The 21,695-nt window shown below is 46.3% G+C and overlaps 4 protein-coding genes across 9 annotated transcripts in view; 2 read left to right on the forward strand and 2 right to left on the reverse strand.

Moving 5' to 3' along the window:
* The window catches only part of pan (pangolin), a 53,300-nt gene extending 41,944 nt beyond the window's left edge, over window positions 1-11,356 (forward strand). For 2 of the 6 annotated variants that reach the window (XM_065493379.1, XM_065493382.1), the window contains 5 exons: window positions 4,249-4,334; window positions 5,400-5,530; window positions 6,255-6,417; window positions 6,771-6,840; window positions 8,129-11,356. In XM_065493379.1, coding sequence (XP_065349451.1) covers window positions 4,249-4,334; window positions 5,400-5,530; window positions 6,255-6,417; window positions 6,771-6,840; window positions 8,129-8,690 — 1,012 coding nt within the window. In that variant the 3' untranslated portion in view covers window positions 8,691-11,356. Of the gene's footprint in view, window positions 1-4,248; window positions 4,335-5,399; window positions 5,531-5,761; window positions 5,922-6,254; window positions 6,418-6,770; window positions 6,841-7,625; window positions 7,735-8,128 lie in introns of all 6 variants that reach the window. The other 4 variants (XM_065493383.1, XM_065493384.1, XM_065493381.1 and 1 more) reach the window with 4 other exon arrangements.
* A 60-nt stretch (window positions 11,357-11,416) lies between these two features.
* Window positions 11,417-14,188, forward strand: LOC135945595 (coiled-coil domain-containing protein 181). Its single transcript, XM_065493387.1, has 6 exons — window positions 11,417-11,531; window positions 11,589-11,694; window positions 11,754-11,904; window positions 12,582-12,973; window positions 13,155-13,451; window positions 14,050-14,188. Exons 1-6 carry the CDS (start codon window positions 11,504-11,506, stop codon window positions 14,138-14,140), a joined length of 1,065 nt encoding a protein of 354 aa, XP_065349459.1. The 5' UTR covers window positions 11,417-11,503; the 3' UTR covers window positions 14,141-14,188.
* Window positions 14,189-14,830: 642 nt separating this feature from the next.
* Window positions 14,831-19,589, reverse strand: Vps26 (vacuolar protein sorting 26). Its single transcript, XM_065493386.1, has 5 exons — window positions 19,456-19,589; window positions 19,169-19,312; window positions 17,652-18,049; window positions 17,489-17,595; window positions 14,831-16,129 (listed from the first exon to the last, which is right to left on the reverse strand). Exons 1-5 carry the CDS (start codon window positions 19,456-19,458, stop codon window positions 15,618-15,620), a joined length of 1,164 nt encoding a protein of 387 aa, XP_065349458.1. The 5' UTR covers window positions 19,459-19,589; the 3' UTR covers window positions 14,831-15,617.
* Window positions 19,590-20,078: 489 nt separating this feature from the next.
* Prx4 (Peroxiredoxin 4) lies at window positions 20,079-21,225 on the reverse strand. Its single transcript, XM_065493390.1, has 5 exons — window positions 20,991-21,225; window positions 20,822-20,939; window positions 20,533-20,772; window positions 20,317-20,482; window positions 20,079-20,265 (listed from the first exon to the last, which is right to left on the reverse strand). Exons 1-5 carry the CDS (start codon window positions 21,139-21,141, stop codon window positions 20,212-20,214), a joined length of 729 nt encoding a protein of 242 aa, XP_065349462.1. The 5' UTR covers window positions 21,142-21,225; the 3' UTR covers window positions 20,079-20,211.
* Window positions 21,226-21,695: the final 470 nt, after the last annotated feature.

Below are 21,695 nucleotides of genomic sequence, written 5' to 3' on the forward strand. Positions count from 1 at the left end.
TTCCAACATTTTGCAGCAGCGGCACATGACTCACTCGCTGCTGCTTTTTTCAAAATAAAAAAAATCTCTTCATCTGGCGGCGCCTCGATCCCCCCCGATTCGGAATCCTTCAGCCTCTAATTACTGTCGCCGCGAACGAGCAATTTTTCATCATCATTCCGCCACCACCGCCGCCTCGCTGATGAGAATTTCTTCTCGGCCGGAAAAAGCAAAAATGAACAGCGTCAAACTCGCAGCGCGCGCTCTCACCGCGCTGATTAAACTCTCTAGTAACGCCTATCACCATCACATTCCCTTCCTAATCGCCACCGACTTGTTTGCAAAACCTTCATTTGAATTTTTTACCACCAAAATAAGCCAATTTTGCTTTAAAAGAGTCGAAAAAAGGCCAAAATAAATCGGCAAGCACGGTGAATTTTGAAATAGATGCGTGGTTTACGCGGGAAAACCCTACAATATGACGTTTTTACTGAGAACTCGTGGATAAATTTGAAAGGGGGGTGTGGTTCACCAGAAAAATGAAAAAGGAGGCGTGGCACGTATCCCAAAACACGTAGAATTTGACAGCTATAAGCGTTTTACCCAGAACTCTGGGAAATATTCATGTGTGGGCGTGGTTCTTTGATTTAAAAAGAAGGCGTGACACTTCCCAAAGAAATAGTAACAACATTCCGACGATTTTACTGAAAGTTCGCGGGATTTTTTTTAAATTACCAAAGAAGGCGAGCCACGCATGTCGTTATTTCGTTTTTTAACCGAGATTTTCGGCTAAAATCCTGATTTAATTATTCAAAAGCCGATAATTGGTATTTCACATGCCTTGTTACTAAATAAACGGAAAAGCGGCTTTTCTAGACTATCCTTGTCTCTTCGGCATGCCCTTTTATTTCGCTCAAAGAAGACGAGCGTCAGAAGTTGTGCGTTCTATATTGGCCTTGTTATTTCTTTCCGTGGAAATTTAGACGTGCCATTCATCTAGAATTTCATTGAGCATACTTTTGGACCGTTTTCCCAGGAGCACGAGTGTCGTTTTCAGCGTCGTGTCGCTGGCGCGGGGTTTGTTTCTTCGCCAATTTGCGAGCAATGCCCGGTTGCTTTGTTCTCGTCTTCGCGGCTCGATATCAAAGCAGCGACACCTGCGCTAATTGAACTTCAAACAACACGCCAGCAGATTTGCAAATTGGCGCGCGCCAGCCTGCCATTCACCACTTTTAACTCATTTCAACTGCTGATTTGCTGCTTTATTTTATTTGCGCGTTCGTTTGAAGAACGCGCCAGGAACGATTTTTGCCGGCGCGCGCCTCTCTCTCTCTCTCTCTCGCGCGTATATTTCGCGTTTGTGAGCGTGTGTATCTTTTCATTCATGCACAAACAATTTTGCGCGACTTCAAAGGCGTGCCAGCCCGGGTGAAACACACGTTTGCCGCGCTCGCTTGCAGCGAATTTTACTACTAGTCAGCTGCTATTTAAATATTTGCCGTTGAATCTCGACTGCCGCCACTCGGCAAAAAGTTAATGAACTATTTTCCCGCCACCAGAATCCACCACTTTCTGCTCATTTGCATTGTTTTTCTAAGACTAACGAGGAAACTAAGCCTTCGGAGTTTTTGTTTTTGCCGAAATCGTGTTTTTTTCAACTAGGAAAGAAAAGCGCGACGTGCGAACTTTTTTCCCGCCAAAACAATATGAATGCGAGAAGTGCGCATGCGTGAGAGCTGGTTTTAGCACTTGTAGGGACACCGCCTGCACGAATGACTTCTTTGTCACATCCAGCCAGCTCATACGCATGCGCACTTCTCGCATTCATATTGTTTTGGCGGGGAAAAAAGTTTGCACGTCGCGCTCTACATTTTGGTCGGAAAAAGTATTCATTTTCCCTAATTCGACCCTCAGGAATCGATTCGTGTGCTCAGAAACTCTGTCAAAGACGGTTTTCAAAACATTTCTGAGGGGTTTGGAACCCACCCCCTTCGGTTTGGGGGTTGAGTCGATTAAAGTTTTGTTATTTGAGTTTGGTGTCGATTCATATGCTTTTTGCTATCAGAAACTCAAATCTTGGGTTAAATTTTGTTTATTTTACTTCCTTTGTTAATTATAAAAAATAATCCAATCCAATACTAAAAAATTCCAGATTAATTTTTCGGTCATCTTGATGTTGGTTTTCGTTATTTGGTTTAAATTTACTTAAATATTTTAACCAAATTTCATCTAAATTGTACGAAAACTTGGTTTTGATCGCTTCGACCCCCAAATTTCACCGAAAACTGAAACTTCGTAGTCTAAAAAAGTTCGAATGTAAAAATTGTTGAAAATTTAATACTTTATGAACGTTAGAAGTGTTTGGCGCGGCATATCCGCCGAGAAAATCGCGTTTTAATGGATGCGAGCGACGGGAGATGAAAGGAAAGTTTGCGCTCTCGCGAAGATTACTTAAAAGCGCGCGCCGGCATTTTCCCGATCCCCTTTGCGCTTTTAACGCGCGGCGGAAATATATTATTAAATTGTATCGATTGTCTCCGCGTTGTGTCGGCGAGCGAGAATTTAATTTCGGGGCTCTTCGAATTTTGCTTCGAGTCGGAACCGTCGGTGGGCCCGCACCCTCGGCGCGGCCACCCCCGCTTGCGCCGACGAACATAATCCCCCGGCTGCTGTTATTCGTCGGGAAATTGGGAAAGTGCAGAGAGAAAATGGCTTCGGTCATCGCCTGAGCCAGCCGCTGCACCCTCGGTTGCCATGGCGACCCCGGCTGACGGAGGGGTGGGGGCGGGCACCGAAGGCATGCCCCGAGCCGAATTAATCCATCCCCGTAATTACTCGGGCCGGGCTGGTTGCGCCCTCGGCCGCGGCGCGGCAGCACCGCGCCACCCCTGCGCCCCCGGGATCAATACTGCTCAATACGCGAGTCGCTTCAGCCCCTTTGCCGCCCCAAGGAGCGCGCCCCGCCGCCCCTCTGGCCTCGCACAATCGATGCCGTCTGTTTTCCCCAGCGCCGCCACCCGCCCCCGGCCCCCGCGAGGGCCCCGCCGCCCCCGGCCCCCGGGACTGCACCCGTCTTTTGACTAGCGGCCGAGGGTGTTGCCAACCCTCCCGACTGCGGCCCCCGAATCGACCCCAAAGTCGGCGGAAAACGCTTTCGGACGCGATTCTCGAATTAAAATCTGACTTTCGGACGGTTTTTGAGAAGAAAAACAGGCACGGCCCCAAATTGATCGATTTTTTTATTCGATTTTCTGTTTCGAAATATCGGGGGATTCTTTTTGGATTGCCAAAACGATATTTTATTGAAATTCCGATTTTCGAAGAAAACATTTGCTGTTTTCTCCAGGATTTTTTTTATTTTATTTCTAGTCACCTTTATAGCTAATTTTTTCCTAATTTCTCTCCCTGTAACTGAAATTTCTAGGGCTCTGTTAAATTTGATTAATTTTAAGGCTGATTTTATGTGTAAAGTGTATTTAAAAATATTTTTGCAAATTCCTGAAATTAATCTATAAAATGGCAGAAAAATTTAATCAGTAGCTATAGAAATTATCGTTTTCAGCAATAAAAAAAGAAAAGTATATACGTCCAAAAAATGGTTTAAAAAAATTCCTAACAATTGTTTCTATCAGAAAATTTATACTAAAATCATTCTTGAGCAAATTTTTTTTATCTGATTAGAAAAATAAATTGGGGCAGTTCCTTCCTTATTTAAATCAAAATGCCTATTACAGAGTAAAAATTAATCAATAAAAACGATATTTCCGAATCGATGTATCGAAATGAAAATCGATTTTCGAAAATCAATCGGCAAAAGTCAATTTTCTTGGCTGCGGCCTCCGGTCGGCCTTTTCTCGCGCCTCCATTCGGAATTTGGGCCGTCGGGGCGGGCGCGGGCCGAACGGGGCCCCCGGTGTGTGGAGGGTTGCTCCGGGGGGTTGGCAGCAGTGGGGGCGGCCGCCGACCAAGGATGGTGGACGAACCGATAGACCTGGTCAAGGTGAAATGCGACTCGACGGACGACCTGGCCGACGAGGAGCAGCCGCGCGACCTTTCGTGCAAGCGGCGCCACGCGGCCGACGAGCCGCGCGACCTTTCGCTCAAGTCGGTGGCGGCGGCGCGCGGCTCCGAGCCGCAGACGGCGCCGCTCGACTTCTCGGCGCGCGCCCTCGCACCTCCCCCGCCCCTGTTTTTCGACCTGAGAACCAAGCTGTGGCAGCTGGGCGCCGCCACAGGGCCGCTCGCCCTACCCTGGTCTAACGAAAGCAGTGTTTCCCGCAGGTCGGAGCAGAAGGGCAGCACCGGCTCGGCCTCGGAGGGCGGCAAATCACAGGAGTCTTCCAGCCAGGCCCTAGGTGCGTATTTTTTGCCTTCCACCTTCCACCTTCGCTCTTCTTTTTCTCTCGCTCTCGGATGTCACTCTCTCAGACTGGCGGACGCTGCTCGTGGCGCCATCCAGCACCGACCAGACTGGCAAACAAGTGGTTCCTTGCCCTTGTTGTTTTTGTTGTTTCTCGCTTCTCATTTCCAACAGATTTTCGCTACAAATCGCAGTGTGATGATGGAGAGATTTCAATAAAATTGTCTGCTTCATTCATTTCACGACGAGAAAACAAAAACCTGGACATTCCATCTGAGCACTTTCTTGACTAATTTTTAAATATAAATATTGAGCACCTTTCCCTTTGGATGAATTAATTTTATTTTGTTTATTAAACTGTCTATCTCTCGGGCAATTATTTTAAATAATTTTTTTATCTTGCATTTATAAAAATTCATAAAACAATTAAATTCGGAATACCCATTAACGAGACGAATTTTTCAATCTTTTCTTTTACCGAATTTCTTTTGTTGAAATTGGTTGCAAAAAACACGCATTTTTTTGTAAAAATCGTTTACTTGATATTTAATTGTAAGCAGTTTCTTGCAGGCAATTTTTACACCCCCTCCCCCCAATTTTCAATCATTTACTCGACTTGAAAAATTATCAAAGATTTTTTTTAGAAATGGCAATTTTTAAGAAAAAAATCTGCACAGTAGAGGAAATTTTGACCACTCCGACTGCAAATTTTAGATTTTCACAGAGGAAATTTTGAAGAATTCATTTCCTGTGCAAAGGAATATTAAAAAAAGTGCAGAAAGTAAGCAAAATGCAACCTTGGCTCTTAATTCTTGAAGCTCTAATTTTATTTTTGTTTTATCTCATTTTTATAGCATTTCGGAAATTCAATTTTTTTTTTACAAAATATCGCTCGATTTTAATTAAAGATAACCTTTAGTTGTTCGACCGAACCATCCAAGCACAATATTAATTTTAAATTCACTGCGAAAATCTCGATAAATTAGGTGCCTATGTATGAAATTTTTCAAAAGGAAAGAATCGAATTTTGAAAGTTTGCAATGTGTGTGTGTGTTTGTAGAGAGAAAGAAGCCTCACATAAAGAAACCGCTGAACGCGTTCATGCTGTACATGAAGGAGATGCGTGCCAAGGTGGTGGCCGAGTGCACGCTGAAGGAGAGCGCGGCGATCAACCAAATCCTCGGCAGGCGGGTAGGTTTGGCGCCGGCGCCGCCGCGCGCGTGCGCGCACGCGCGCGTCTCGAGCGAGCGTGGCGCGCGTGCGCGCGCACACGCGCGCGGGGGCTCGGCGGCCGTGTTGCATTAGAGTCGGCAGGCGGGCGCTCAGGGGAAACCAACCGCTATGCCTGCTGGTGCTAGATTTAGCGAGAAATAATTCAATTTAAAATTTGAACCAATAAAGAGCTGAGGGTATATTGTGTAGTGGCACGGTTTGAGTCGCGACGAGCAGGCCAAATATTACGAGAAGGCGCGGCAGGAGCGGCAACTGCACATGCAGCTCTACCCCGGCTGGAGCGCCAGAGACAATTACGGCTACGGCACCAAGAAGAAGAAGAGAAAGAAGGAGAAGACCGTGGACGGAGGTACTCCCCCGCCCGCGACCTCACAAAAACACCCCCACCTCATTCTCTCAAAAACACCCTCTTCTTGCTTCGGTCAGAACGCTGATGATGATGATCGATGATGACGATGCGATGCGGATGCGATATCAAATTTATGTTGCCCAAATTCAGAGCAGAGCAGAGTGGCGGGTTGGGTTAGGGGGCGTGCCCGTCCAGGTGGTGGTAGCGGGGAGAGGGGAGGGACGGACGCACGCGACCTGAGTGCCTCGCCGCGCGCGCGTGCGCGTGCGCATGCGCGGACCGATCCCGGCTAGGACGGATTCTCACGAGCTATTGGCAATATTGTGCTTGTAGTGGCACGCGCTGGGCCGGGAGGAGCAGGCCAAGTACTACGAGCTGGCGCGACGCGAACGCCAACTGCACATGCAGCTGTACCCTGACTGGTCGTCGCGCTCCAACGCCAGTCGCGGCAAGAAGAGGAAGCGCAAGCAGGAGCACGCCGGCGGCGTCGAAGGAGGTCAGCGCCTGTTTGCATGCGGGCCTCAGTGTCTTTTCAATATGCACCCGTTGTATAACCCCCCCTACTTTTTGCCTGCTACTTTATGTTCTGGCTGTCTGAATGGCTGTTTTGCTGTTTCAAACATATATCTATATATATACAGATATCATCAGATTTATATATAAATATATTACCAAAAAAAAAATTATATCTTTTTGATGCTTCTCTATGTATTTGGGCAACATAATTATTTGATTGATTATTATCATCCGTTCTGCAATTTATTCTCGTGGACACACACATACACACACCCACAAAACCGTTCGGCTGGCTCCGAGTCTAACGCGGTCGACATTTTTTTCACGTTTCAGGCAACAACATGAAGAAGTGCAGGGCCAGATACGGACTGGAGCAGCAGAGTCAGTGGTGCAAACCATGCAGGTACGGACACGCCCCTTTTTTACTTGTATCCGAAACCGTTTTTTGTGCACAGACACGCTCTCTCTCTCTCTTTCTCTCCATATATCTCGATCTCTCTCTCTCTCTCTTTTGTTTTGTACTTGCACGTCAGGGGTAAATAATCTAACGTCCCTTACACCCCCTCTCGGACGCACGGCGCCACCGTCGCACCCTCGCGCAGGGTTAACTGCTGCCAGCAAGAAATTCGATATCCAAAGATATCAACGATTTCCCAAGGATGTCTCAAGGATATTCAAAGGATATCCTCCAGAATATCCGGATGATATACTTTTGAACAGCCTATGTCATAGGGTGGATATCCTCAGACATGTCCAATTTCTTGCTGGCTGTGTCACTAATACACTAAGGTCGGCGTAGAGGGGGTGGGCGGGTGGGCGTGGCGCCGTGCGGGCATGTCGCATGTCGCGGATTTGAAGCAGCAGGAAGGCACTGCGGTGCGAGTTTGTCGATCAGGGTTTCGAGGTGAGCGAGATCTTGCAGTTTGTAATGTAGGTGGCGGGGTCGAGATTCAGAAAATGTGTCTTCCCTCTAGAGACGCTGCTGGGAAATGAAAACAGTAACCAGTGAAAGAAATGTAAAATCGAAAATTTTGTTTGCTGTGTTGATTCGGGACACATTTTCTGAAAACAAAGAAAATTCTTTTTGATGTGTGAATGTTTCTCTTATTCTGCTCTCTTTGATGGTGCTCTCTTGACTCTTTCTAATCATGGTCATTTTTCTGGTTCTGTTTTTGTTTTGACAAGCAGCCCCGCTGAGGGGTCAATAAGCAGCGGCAGTGGGGCCGCCACAGGATCCCTGCACGGAGGAGGAGCCACGGCCCAGGAACCCACTTATGTTAACCTATAGTAGCGCTCTGTGAGTTCATCGTCACTCAGTGTGGGCATGCGCAGTGTTGACTCTCCTTGACATTAATATCAGCCCCGTTCTAATTTTCAGTTTTGCACGCAGTTTTAACCACCAAGTTTTCAGTTTAACCTAGCCGTTTTCCGATATTATTTATTATTTGTCGATTGTTGGTTCGTTCGTTCGTTCGTCTCATCATTTTAGTTTTTAGGACGGCCCGACGAGCGCGCGCGCGCGCCAGGGGCGAGACCTCCGGCGGTCGGAGGGGGGCCGGTGTGGCTGGCGCGCGCGCGCTCTCCCGCTCGGTGCAATATATTATATAATTTGCGCATGCAGTGGCGCCGGTGTGGCGCGGGCAAATGGCGAGACTGACTCTTTTGTTTTCTCTGTCCCCGCGGGTGCTTAGGCGCAAGAAGAAGTGCATCCGCTACATGGACCTGAGCGGCAAGGGTGGTGAGCCGGCGGACAGCGAAGTGTCCGACATGAGCAGCGAGGAGGACACGATGGACGTGGGCAACCGCAGCAGCTGCGGCGGCGGCTCGCCCAACGGGCTGTCGGACATCAACGGGTTGTCGTCGCCGGGCGGCCTCTCGCTCGGCTCGATGGCGTCGCCGTCGATGGTGCTGCCGTCGCCGTCGGCCAGCCTGGCGTCGCCCAGCATGAGCCTGCAGTCGCCGATGACGCCGACGACGCACCACCTGCCCTCCGAGGTGGTGGGCCCCGCGGGGTCTGGGGCGGGGGCCGCGCTGCCGCCCCCGCAGAACCCGCCGTCCAACGCCTCGTCGACGCAGAGCAGCTCGGCCAGCAGCAGCTCCAGCAGCGCCGCTTCCGGCAGCAGCGGCCTGCCGCCGCCCCACCGCAACCCCGTCGGCACCAACCCCCGCGACATAAACAACCCCCTCAGTGTGAACCAGTTGACGGGCCAGGTGAAAGAGACGAGTGGTGCTCGTGCGATTTCAGTGACGTGACGGACGTCCCCCTGCCCCCCGCCGCCGCCTGCGCCCTCGCCGGCGGCGGGGGGTGGCTCTCTAGCATTCCGTGTACAGATAGCAGCGACAAATTAGACCCGTAGACACGTGCCAATCACGCAACGACGCGCGCCTCCCCCCCAACCCTTTACGCGCAGCCTCGGTTCTCCGTCTTCCCTCCCCTGCCCCTTTGCAACGACGCGTAGCGCTCCCCCAACCCCCCACTTCGCCTCCCCGATGTCAGGAGTCGTAACGTTAGCAGGGCTGCTGCTTCCATCCGGATTTCTTGCACTCTGATATTCTTGAATAAATTTCAACTCCTTGACCTGATTTACTGGCGGGAAAAAGCAGTCCTGAGCTCGTTTTGTTTATGTTAATCGAATCGGAAAAAGTGCAAAGTTCGTTGTACAGTCCTCGTAAGTTTTAACTTCTGCAGGTCCTTTGCTTTTGAGCTTCCCTAGATTTTGCGTGCGAACGGCGGGTCGCCTGGCTTGGCCCCAAATAATTAACCCCGAACACTGACGACACGAATTTTCGCCCCGAAAAACCTGAAATTACAACAGGAAAAATCAATCAGTCATTTCTCTTTGGAGAAATCACTGCTTTGTTTTTACTGGTGAGTAAACGCAATTTTTTTTTCAATCCTCGAGTGAGATCAAAAGGAAAAATAATAAAATTCTCTGTCTGGGGAATGTCTTTATTGATATCATAATTATGTCGTCATTACGTAGTCTCCCTCACGAACTTAAAGTGAGAGCAGCTGGTATGCCTTTTTGGTTTGTGGGGAACTACTTTAAAGGTGGAAATCAAAAATTTGTTTTGTCTTTTAATTAATATAGTATCCCCGCGAAAATAATTATTTTGATATAGAAATCCCACAGCAAATAATCAAGCACCAGGTATCGTCTCCATTTTTAGACCACCCAGCAAGAAATTTGACATCTCTAGGATATCCGTATGATATATACTTTTGAACAGCTTATGTCATAGGGCAGATATCCTCGGATATCCAATTTCTCGCCGGACAGGTCCGAGCTCTCCTGAGTTATTGAAAATAAAAATATTGCGCCTATATAGGTTAACGGGTCGACGACCTCGTCAGTTTTCGGTGTTGGTGATTTTGGGCGAAATCGGAGAGGGGACGGACGGATTCGTCCCCCTGCAGGCAAAGTCTGTTCTGTATTAATATGATTATTGAGAGCCGGAGTATTTCCATTCGTGCCATGTGCTGGTTATGTTGTTCCCGAGCCAGACGCTCAAAAATGTTGTTTTTAACTCTTTTATTTTCTCTCTCTTTGCTCCTCTGTCTTTCCGACTGGGGCGTTCCGCCATACCTCCTGTAAATATCGTTTACTGCGAATGAGTGCGGTGCAAATTTCCGGGAATTATCAGTTTTTTGATAAGGACGCCACGATGACAATGCCGAAAATGGCGGAAAAGCCGAAACTGCCAATTATTATCAAGGAAGGTGGGAGAAGCTCCATACTCACCGTAGCGGCTGCTCCGTTCGTGCTGTTGGCAACCCTGGCAGCGACCTGAGAATCCCCTGTGATTATGGAGGTTCTTGCATTCCTTGTTCGACTACCTTCCTTTACGCTAAGGACAGTAGAATCGGGATCGGCGCGAATTCGCCGTGTTCCCGCGGACACGCCCCCTTCTGACGAGGGGGCGTGCGTGGCCGGAACGCGGCACATTCCCGCGGGTCCTTCCTAAAAAATTGCCAATCGGACCCTCGATCGATCAATCTGTCTGTCTGCAAGTGCCATGGAGGAGATTCTCGGAGCCCGGGGCCGCCGAGGCCCCCTCCCCTCCCCCCTGACGCCGCCGCAGCCGCCGGCTCGTCGAAAGCTGGATCTCAACTAATAATTCACGATGTAAACATAATTATTTCCTTGTACCACTTTAAGTAAATCTACTTACTTACACCTACTGTTACGTATTTAACTCGTGGGCGCCGGCGGCCGCGGCGGCCCCTCCCCTCTCCTCTCACCCTCGGACTCAACTCACTCACACACACACACACATACATACACACACGCTGGGGGCTTCGGGGGGCGGGCAGGCGGGCGGACGTCCTCTCGAGTACAAGAAACAATCTTTTTAGGCCAAAGCACAAATCATCTTTCCCCTCTCTCTTTTTTTAAAAAAGAAAACAGACGCGCGCGCGAGATGAAACATAAACAAAGAAACACACACACACACGTTAAGATAATAGAGAATCAGCCAGCGCGTCCCGTCCGGACGACCGTGAGCCGGACGACCGGCCCTTTGGACTTATTTTGTACCCGTGGAAAGTCGGCGTCGTCCCGGCGGGCGCACTCGGACCAAAATCAGTTGTGCCAGAGCATTTACCGGAATGGATTTTCCCTAACAGGGTCGACTGGCACCAGCATTTGTGATAAAAATTTAAGAAAGAATTTTTAAGGCCTATGTTATTTTTTTTCGTTGCTGAGTTTATGAAATTGTAAAGAAATAAAAATCAACAAATTAGACACGATTGAAAAGAGCGGAAAACATAGAAAAATGTCGAAAAGAACGAACGGGAGAGTGCAATTTGAGTTTATCTGTTAAAAACTTGTGTTTTTTTCAATGTAATTCACTGTTTTCCTATTAAACCTATGTATAGTATGTATGTACAATGAATAAAAACATCAGCCGATACGAAACTCGAACTGCTTTTCATTTTTCCCCCTGAATAAAATCACGCCAATCTCAAACAAAGAGATGAAATGAAAAGTTGCTATTGAGTTGCCATGGCGGCGGTAAATCAACAAAGTCCAAGTCCTTGACAAAAAGCAGGCGCTCGATCGGAAATGCTGGACGAAGAGGATTTCGAGCAAAGTGAGTTTTTCTAGCAAAATCAAGAAAATGCGCATCGAACACTTAGGTAAATTGCAGCCCCGCCGTTTCAACCCTTATACGACCTCGCCGAGAGGGTTAAGGAAGCGAACCTGGAGCTGGAGACACTGGAGGCTCCGTCCGAAACCCAGCCGCGACCGGCCAGGTTCGAAGCCGCGCGTGGCACCCTGAAATTCTGAAGGCATAAAATTTTGTAACGCGCAGAGTCAAGTTCAAAGAGGAGGTCACCGAGTTTGAATTTTGGGACTCGGAGGAGGAGTGGTCGGGCGAGGGGCTGCTCACCAGCACCAAGGAGGAAGACCCCGCCGTCCTCATCTCGGACGACGAAATCGAACTGCTCCCCCTGGAGGAGGAAGTATTAATATCAAAGAGTTCAATTAATTCAAGTATGCAACCTGTGCAGCACGCGTGCACAGAATTTGCCTAACGCTGAAATTCACAACTTAATTTTGAGCTCCAGATTATTTAAAAAAATTAGACAATCTTTTGGCAGAGATTGATATAAATTATCAGACTCTTTTTTACAATTTTCTGTAGCCCTCAATTTTACTTTGTGAGCTTTAAAAATATTTTTTACATAAGCACAAAGTTTTAGGGCTGTGAATATTAGACGGATTTTCACGCTTCCTTGTCAGCATTAATCAGAATTTTTCATAACTCTTGCGAAGGAATAAAATTAGAGAGGAGCTAGAAACAAAATATTGCATTTTTCGACACAAATACATTGCAATTATATTGGGAAAGCAAATATTAAAAAAAACATTTTTGTAATTGAGATATGTCAGGTTTTAATTTACTAAAAAAACTTATCATTTAATAAAAAAATTATTGCAGTGTGTAGTTAAATTTAATTTTACCTCCCATAAAAAATGCTATTATATCGAAATTTTATTGAATTTTTTTAAAGTTTTGTACTAGTATAAATTTGGAATTTGGATCACAAAAAGTGTGCATTTCTTAGCACGGCCTTATTAAGTTTGCATGATTTCAATTTTCTTTTTTAATAATAAAAAATTGACTCTGTAATCCGAGGTGAGGATGGGATTTCCTCACGGCGCTGAGCTGCCGCGCGAATTTGAGTCGGACGAGGAAGCCGCGAGGCCGTGCGTCGGTCCGTCCAGCGTCGAGGAGGAGCAGGGGGTGGAGGGGGAAGAGGAGGGGGAGGCGTCGCCAGGGGTGCGCTCGATCGCCGAGGAGCTGGGCCTGCACCTGGACCTGAGGGACATGGACGAGACGGAGGACGCCGACGAGGTCGTCTACCTGAGGGCCGGCAGGGCCGCGAGGCCGTGGACGGCGCCCTCGGCCGCCGGACACAAACACCGGGACGCGTGCAAGGGCCGCTGGACGTGCGCCCACCTGCCGCTCTACAACGGACTCCGCTCCGAGTACGGACTCAGCAAGGAGCAGCTCGACGAGAGAAGGAAGTTGGTCCAAATTAATTTAATTAATTGTTTTTGGTTCTAAAAACACGAGGTTTAATTATTATTTTAAGTGCAAAATTTTGTGTGTTTTTCATTTTCCATTTTTTTTATTATTACTATTATGAAAAGGCCAAATTAAAGCTTAGAAAATGTGAAATTCAGTCAGTTATTTTTTATGGGACAGGCTGAGACGCGAATTGCACGAGGAGAAAAAGGCGAGCGCTCGGCGGCAGCAGCGCGAGCAGCAGGAGCGTCGCGACGAAAACGAGCGCGTTTTCCGAGCGTGGCTGGCGCGCAAGCAGAACGAAAAATTCTACTACGGCGGCGGAGGCAGGGGCAGAGTGGCCGAGGAGCAGAAAGTGCAGACGCTGCTGGTAGAGGCGCGCAGACGAGAGGCCGAGCAGTGCTACAGGGAGTGGTTGCGCAACAAGAGACTCGAGAAGAGGCTCGTCGCAGGCAGGAGGAATAACAACACCACCAGGTCTCCCTTTACAAATAATATCCCCTTTCATATTTTTTTTTCAAAGATCAAATTCTTAAATGTATTTCTGTTTTTTCCTCGCCTTTTTTAATTATATTTTGGTTCTATATAACCGTGAAAACTATCACTTAGAATGCTATTTGAATGGAAAAATTCGTTTTCAAGTTACAAAAGCTATTTTATTCAAAATTTAAATATAGCTGTCAACGACCAAATCAGAATTTAAGCTGAAAATCACAAAGAAAATAAAAAAAATCAAATTTAACCGCGCTTTTCGACACGTTCCACTCCCTTTATAAATTTTCTGCATAACTACGCCCCCATATTTCCAGCTATTTCTCAGAAAAGTCATGTTTTCCGTTTTCCCGCGCTTTGAGAAAAGTGTTGCACGCCACTAATAAAAATTTCCCGGTGAACCACGCCCCCAATGACAAATTCCCTGACGTGCCTTCCTCCTCCAGTTGAATTTCGATCATAAAATCGGAGAAATCGATTTTTACACCTTTTTCCATGAATTCCAGTTTGAAACGAAATTTTAAGCACCAGAAAACTGAAAAATATTAATTTACGCATCATAAAATATATATTTGTTGTTCAGGTGGACGATCCACGACTTTGAAAGGATTCTGGGTTCAATGGACCAGCACACGGAGCGAACCTTCAGGATCTACCTGGGATTCAGCAAATAAAAGCGTACGCGCTCCTTCAATGGCGTAGAGAGGATTGATTCTCTTTATTGTTTTGTAACAGAATGTTTCCGCATTAATAATTAATTACAGTGTAGCAATAAATTCTCAGTTTCAATAACGTAATCATAATTTTCAGCAGCCCATCGGAAAAGAAACCGCTTTTGGTTCGGAAGCAAGCGGGTCTTTCGGCAGCTGGAACATTTTATTCAAATTGACGTGCAGCCAGATATGCGCGGCGGCGACATTTCACTCGGCCAAATATAAAATTTGCATTAGAAACAAACAAATAACAAATATACAGACAGTGGTCAGCAGTAAATCTGGAAAAGTATCTACATCTCATCGTAACTTATGGCTAGACAAAAAAAATGCTCCTGCAAGACTAAACCAAAAACTCGAATCCGCCAGCTACAAACACGAATTTGATTTGATTTTTGGCCAGGTTACAGTGCCACCTGGCAGGTGCCACGAGCGACTTGATGCCGTTTGCCGTTTTTCTATTTCCATATTGGTACCAACTTGGGCATTTGGTATTTTTATAGACCTGTCAAAGTAACCAACAAAACTGAGAATATTTAAAGTTTTAATGACTTAACTTTGTGCTGAAAGATGCCCATTTAGACTGCCAACAACCTTAGCAGTGAAATCAAATTTTTAAGACGTTTTATTTACTTTTTTCGACTTGGGGCATGAATAGAGGCTGGGGGTGAGCAGCCCAAAAACAATTCAGTTCACCAGGGGAGGTCAAGCCAAGTTGAATGGTGTCAAGTTTTTGCATTTCTTACCCTTAGAAACCGCCACATTTTCAAAAATTGAAAATTTTCGGTTTTTCGAGATTAAAAATTTAATTTTTTGAAAACCAAAACTGAAAGTTATCCCACAAGTTCACACGTACCCTGAGACCGCATTTAAGGGTAGTTTCCGATTTTTAAAAAAATCCCAAATCCCAAATACACCAGAAAATTGTCTAAAATGAGCCTTGGTAACCTTTGACCTTGACCGATGACCTCAAATTGGACTTCAATGAGAGTAGTTCAATGAATACCTCAAATTTCAAAATGAGTTATTGCTTTAATATAAAATATTTTTTAACTCTTTGAAATGCGACTGATCGATGGTGTGAATTTAAATTCAGTTTCAAATTCAAAGTTGTAGGTTGTCTCAATTGGAAACCTTTGGAACAAAGTACAAAGTTAAGAGAACTCAGGATATTCTTATTTTTGTAAACGCCGAAGGATTCGTTTCTTCAGAATTGGGAGCTCCCGTTCAAAACAGTACTACAAAAATACCAAAAAGGTTGGTCCTCGAGAGAAATTTGTAAAAACGCAAACATTGGCAAATGAAAGGTGGAAATGGAAAGGCCCACCTGCCGAAGAGGCCCAGCTCCGAACTGGAAATCCGATTCTGACTCGCTGGTCATCAGTGAGAGATAGAGAGATAAATGCTATTTACAGAGGGGGGCGTCAGGATGGAGGGCTCAGGGCTGTTCGTCGGGGGGCGTCGGCGCGTCGTCCCGGGGGGCTTCGGGGGTGGCGTCAGGGGGCGGAGGCACGGGCAGCGGACTGGCCTCGAACTCTCGGTCGTCGTCGTCGTCGATTTCCTGCTCGTGCTCAGGGGCGTCCTGTGCATCGGGTTCGACGGGGGGCGGCGCCGAGCGGAAGGTGGGCAGCGTGGGGTTGGCGAGGGGCGCGCCCGCCATGGGGCTGGTGGTGCCCGAGGCCGGCTGCTGCTGCAGGGTGCGCCGCGACGTCTCGCCCTTGCGCCACAGCGTGATCTCCTGCTGCTTGAAGTAGCGCCGGTCCTCCTCGTCCATCAGCACCAGGTTCAGGTAGTAGCGCACCGAGAACTTCTTGTTGATGTCCTTCATCGACGGCGCCAGGTCGTAGCCGGCCAGGAAGACGCGGATCGGGATGCTCTCGCCCCGCACCGGCGCCCCGTCCATGATTTCGTACTTGGCGATCGTCTCGTTCTCAGTAAACGTGTTAGGACCTTCAAAAATAATTAATCATTTAGTCGTACACTGAGAGAAGCGCTTAATTAATATTAAAAACAGGGTGTTAAGCGGAGAAAATTAATTAAAAGGTCAATTTTACGATTTTCCCGCGCTTTCCGGCACGTGCCACGCCTCATTAAAAAATCTGGCAGCAAATTTTAACGATTTTGCAGCTCATAATGACATGTGCCACGCCCTCTTTTCAAATTGCCTGGAGAACCACGACCCCGCTTTGAAATTTCCATTAAATGTGATTAAAACACGCCAAATTAAAGATTTCCCAAGCTTTCTGAGATGTGTCATGAGTATTCTCCAAAATTTCCCTTGTAGCCACGCCTCCTTTTCAAAATTTCCCGGTAACATTCAGCAATAATGAGTATTAACGATTTTTCTGCAATTTTATGCACGTGCATTATAGTTTTTCGTTGAGCCCACTTTTCATGGCTCCCGTGAATTTACAAAAAATTATGATTTTCCCGCTCTTTGCTTCATGCCATCATTTTTTAAAATCCAGGGATAACGCCCATCATTGACTATTCTCGCGACAGTGTAATTTTACGACTTTAAAGCAGTTTTAGCTACGATTTATTAATTCTTTCAGTGATCCACGCCCCCATTCCAGAATTCACGTCAGAATCAAGAATATCCCGTCCCGCGCTTTTGCTACACTTGTCAGGCCTAACATTTTCTGAAACACCACGCCCCCTTTTAAAAAATCCTGCAAGTTACGCCGCCTGTTCCAATGGTCGGCTGAAATTCCTGGTAAGAACGTCAAATTTTACGTTTGCGAAACTAGCCGCGCCTCTAAAATCATATTTTCAACGCCTGATTTCAGATTTCCCGCGAATTTCCCGCGCTTTTCAGCACGTGTCGGGGCTTGTTTTTTAAATAATACACGCCCCTACATCGGAATTCCCGCCGTATTGCAGTGGTCTCTGTACACAGAGACATATTTTCTGATACATAAAAATTACGAAATCTTTCAAAGACCCATTATTTTCAACAGTTGACTGATCGAAAAAATTACTCAGCGATTTGTGGTGAAATGAAACACGCGTCTTTTTTCATAATAATGGCCAAAATAATTAAAACACAAATTAAAGAAAAAGACCTTGCTAAAAAATAAAGCTTTAGCATTGTTTTTGTATTTTTGAGGAAGCAAAGTTGATATTGAGAATTTTTATCAGGCAAATTTGAACAAAATAAAAAAACAATTCCAGCTCAAAAATATTCGAACAGTAATCTAACTGTTTTCAAAACAACGGGTCATTAATTTCCAAGCGACAGGTAATTAAGAAGTCGATTTGGATTGTTTCAAAATCCAATTAATCGATATAAATTAAAGAAAAACTCACCAGATCCAGTTGTTTCTCGCTTGATGATTGCAATCTCCATGTGTTTAATTTTTATCCGTACTAACAAGAAGTATATTTTGCCAACAATAACGTCTTTCAAATGGTACCTGAGGGAAAAAATAATAAAAAAACATTGGTAATTGGTCGGGTATTAGTTTCGCACCTCGACTTGTTGTATTCAAACTCAATGTGCAGACAGTCCTCGATGCCCACCTCCATTTTGATGCTGTTGTTGAGCTCAGGGTAGGAGCTGAGCGTGTGCACCACCAGCTCGAGCTCCTTGACCACGTCCGACAGCCACCGGACGATGGTCACCCTGAGGAAATATCGCAGTCGGACGTTGGAGCCGGAGTACGACTCGTACGGTTTCTCCACGTTGAGGAACTCAAAGGGGAACGTGATGCTGTGCGACAGCTCGCCCTGCGGCGCCAGCTCCTTCAGTAACGACGTGAACTCGTGGTGGTTGCCCCGGTCGTAGTACAGCTCTATTTGTCCGATAAATTCGATCTTGATCCCTTGGTGCTCTAGCCGCCCACCAGCTTTCTTCAGCGCTATGTTCACCTGAAATTATAGTTCATTTTTTGTAATATAATCAGGGTATTTTTTTTATAGAAAACAAGGAGTAAATTCCAGACGATTAAAGAAAAGGAAAGAATTGAGGAAAAACTAAAATATCTTGATATGGGTAGCATTTTTTCCTCAGTTTAAAATCTTCGCCAAAATGTGCTCAGAGGTACTGAAAATACATTCAAAACCGACCTCGGAGCAGATCTCAGGTCGGGGTACCCTGAAAAAGGTCGTCATGGTATCCCCGATAAAAACCCAATCAAAGACCTGTCCGACGACGGTACGTGGTCTACGATCGGACAAACGGCCTAATTTAAATAAAACAATTTCTTAAAAATTTCAACTTTTTTTAAAAATTGCCCGAAACAAATTCGTAAAAATTCTAAAAACGGTCCCATCTTGAAGAACCGCACACAGGCAACTGAAGGAATAGGCACTTTCCAGCCGATAGGGCCCTGCCCGGGCCCCGAAAACAAAAGTTTGAAATGTCACATTTCGCGTTCTAGGGACTTAACTCGACTCCTATGAGTCGTAAAGTTAAAAACGAAAGTTTATTCGACTCCCCGTGGAATTCTGCGTAATTTAAACCTAATTAACGCCACCGCCCATCCCAAAAATCTGTGCTATTTTTAAGGGTTTGGTTTAATTTAATTTTATAATAAATTCCCCTTCGGTCCAAATTCGGTTTTAGACTTGAAAATACGCCTTCCCGCGATGAAACGCGTCGATTTCTCGGGGTTCGCCACTTAGCAGAGAAACCTTCTAGAAATTAATGGGGAAACGATCCTGGATCGTTTTTTTTTTCTAAATGAATAAGCCATTTAAAAAGTTTCCTGGCTGCCCAGGATGTTCCACTCAATTTGACGCATTACGTTTCTCGTCGAGGAAATTCTTCCTAAATAATTACCATCAAAAATAATATATTTTACTCAAAAACAAGGTGAGTTTACCGATTAAAAGCAAACTCTGTTCGTAAAAATAATCAGGTCCTGTTTAAAAGGATGCGAAATTGGGAGTAATTTGAGCAAAATGTGTGCGTTTGTTGTGACAGCCAGCAAGGCAATGGAATTCGTCAGCGCTAGTCACGAGCACCGTCCGTCCAACGTGACACACCTTTCCAGCCACCGACTCGCCGTCGTAGAAGAGGTAGTGCTTTTCCTTTTTGCCGTCCTCGCCCTTGACGTCGGCCGTCCGTCTGTTGTCCACGTTGTCCAGCACGATCTCCACTTCGGCGCCTTGGCCGAAGCCAAAAAAACTCTGGAGCACACAGGAAACTCTCAATTAAACAATCGCGCACTGGGTGCCGAGCGGCCCGAGGGGGCGTCGCGGCCCCCGCAGCCGCCCCGCCGCCGGGCCCCGGCCGGCTGGGGGCATGCCGCGGCCCTCGGCGTCGCACTTACCATCTTTCCGTCGAGATTCGGCTCTTCGGGGGGCGAAATTCGGCGACTTTTCGACCAAACGTCAACACGGCGCTCAGCTGGTGCCGATCGAGCGCGTTAATTGGCCGAGCAGGCGATCGTCACGTGACTAACTCCGCTACCCGCCATTGGAGGGCGTAACCGTAGCTTATCACCGACGGCTGACGAGAGGGACCACGCAAGCGAACGAAACGGGCATTCACGGCGTTAATTCACTGTCATTGCCATGCCAGCAGCGATTTAAAGAGCCCGAAAAGGCTTTTTCCATGCTCTTATTCACGTGTCGAGGACAAATATCAAGGATTGCTTCGTTTTTGTTGCTTGGAAAGAATTCAGGAAATTTTAAAATTGGTTTCAAATAAATTTTGGTTTTCTAACGATGTTTAACGAGGTCTTTATTGTCATTACGAGAATAAAAATTGAAATTTCGATAATTCCTGGGTCACTAAACGATACTAAATATTTAATTTGAATGCAGAATTTTAAAAATTAAAAGTTATCGCAGGCACATCTCCAGGTCTCTACGTGGAATTTTATTTTTTTAAACTTCAGGTACCATTTTTAAAACTTGAATATAATAATCGAGGAATAAAATGTCAGTAAAATCTCCACAAATAAATGCAGTTTTACTTTTATAAAAAATCAAATTATTATACATAGATTGAAAGTCTTGAGTCACGTGTGCTGCACCCATGCATTTTTGAGGAATGGTATTTTCCAGTTTTTGGCAACACAGAACTACCAAACGTGGTTTTCGAAGAACTTCTTTTTTTCCTCAATGTCAGGAATGATCTGGAATTAAATATTTGAGCAGTGAGAACAGGATAAAAAGGGTTGACGCACCGTGTCGGAGCCAGGTTTCCATCCGGCAGGGCAGACCTCTCCGTGCTTGTCAGTGTACTGGAAGGCCTGCACCAGCCGAAGCGTTTCGTCCACGCTGCGGCCCACGGGCAGGTCGTTCATCGTGATTTGCCTCAAAATGCCCTTGTCGTCGATGATGAACAGGCCCCTAAACCCATTCCAAATCAACAAAAATAGGCCTCGAGTTGCGTTTTTTACCGAAGAGTGTGGCCCAGGTCTTCGAGGTAGACGCCGTAGTCCTTGGAGATTTTGTGGTTCAGGTCTGATAAAAGGGGAATCTTCAGTTTGCCGAGACCGCCTTCGTTCCTCGGGGTCTTTGTCCACGCGTGGTGCGTGAAGTGCGAGTCGACCGAGCAGGCCACCACCTCCGTGTTGATTTTCTTGAACTCCTCCAGCCGGTCATTGAAGGCCAAAATCTCAGTTGGGCACACAAACGTGCTAAAAAATTAAATCAATTAATTAGCGCCTCTAATTGAAATTTTCATACAAATCGAGAGGGTAGAAGAAGAAAACGAGGTATTTTCCCTTGTAGTCGCTGAGCTTGATTTCGGTGATTTCGCCGCCGACGACTGCTGAACCTTCCCAGTGCGGCGCTGGCTTGGAAACTGCAATAAAAATTTAGACAAAGCCAGCTTATTGGCTTAACAAAAACTCACTGACAGCTTTGGTGAACTGGAGGCTGTGCTCGATGTTGCGGCCGGTGCCCGCGGGGTACACGGAGCCTCCGGCGAAAGAGTGGCACGACTCGTCGGCCGAAACCGCCGCCGACAAAAGCAGCAACAGCAAATGCCGACACTTACTGGCCATTCTCGTAATAATTAAATCTCTGCTGGCATGGGTCCAAGTAGCCAGCGGGGCAATATTTTTATCGTGGTCGCCGTCACCGGCATGTAGATGGCACTGCACTCCGCTCGTGTTCGACAGGTTGACTATGTGGCGAGGCGGGAACAACATAATTCGGACAAATTCTTGCGAATGAGTTTCAGTGATAGTTAGCAAAAAAAAAACTTCGTGATGATGGTGTTAACTAGAATTTTGGTACAAAACTTACAGACGGTCAAGTAAAAAGGCGACCATTTTTCAAAGTTTTGGCACTAAACAGACGTAGTTACTGACAATGAATTTAAAGATTTTTTACAAGAATATAAAGGGAGTGACAGGCAACTGTGGCCGCGAGTCACAGTTGCAGCACCCTCATATACAGTGAATTCACTGGCCGCTGTAAAATAGCCGTGAATTAATCGATAAGTAGTCGCTTTTCACGAGCCAACCAACACAAAAATTATTAATTTTTTGAAAATCTTTAAATTATTGACAGCGGACAACTCTATTCATCATGAAAAATGAACCACTGAAAGTAG

The sequence above is a fragment of the Cloeon dipterum genome, chromosome X (assembly GCF_949628265.1).
Source record: "Cloeon dipterum chromosome X, ieCloDipt1.1, whole genome shotgun sequence".
Classification (NCBI taxonomy): Eukaryota; Metazoa; Arthropoda; class Insecta; order Ephemeroptera; family Baetidae; genus Cloeon; species Cloeon dipterum.

What these genes read in the sequence shown, in the direction of transcription:
- Vps26 (XM_065493386.1), bottom strand. An exon ending in TTTGAATACAACAAGTCGAG is followed by an intron (nt 17,596 to 17,651) that starts GTGCGAAACTAA and finishes TTTTTCCCTCAG; the next exon opens with GTACCATTTGAAAGACGTTA. An exon ending in GCGAGAAACAACTGGATCTG is followed by an intron (nt 16,130 to 17,488) that starts GTGAGTTTTTCT and finishes TTATTTTTGAAG; the next exon opens with GTCCTAACACGTTTACTGAG.
- Prx4 (XM_065493390.1), bottom strand. Translation starts at nt 21,141, where the DNA reads ATGGCCAGTAAGTGTCGGCATTTGCTGTTGCTGCTTTTGTCGGCGGCG. An exon ending in CCAGTTCACCAAAGCTGTCA is followed by an intron (nt 20,940 to 20,990) that starts GTGAGTTTTTGT and finishes TTTTTATTGCAG; the next exon opens with TTTCCAAGCCAGCGCCGCAC. An exon ending in GACCTGGGCCACACTCTTCG is followed by an intron (nt 20,483 to 20,532) that starts GTAAAAAACGCA and finishes GAATGGGTTTAG; the next exon opens with GGGCCTGTTCATCATCGACG.
- LOC135945595 (XM_065493387.1), top strand. Translation starts at nt 11,504, where the DNA reads ATGCTGGACGAAGAGGATTTCGAGCAAA. An exon ending in CGAAGAGGATTTCGAGCAAA is followed by an intron (nt 11,532 to 11,588) that starts GTGAGTTTTTCT and finishes GGTAAATTGCAG; the next exon opens with CCCCGCCGTTTCAACCCTTA. An exon ending in AGGAATAACAACACCACCAG is followed by an intron (nt 13,452 to 14,049) that starts GTCTCCCTTTAC and finishes TTTGTTGTTCAG; the next exon opens with GTGGACGATCCACGACTTTG.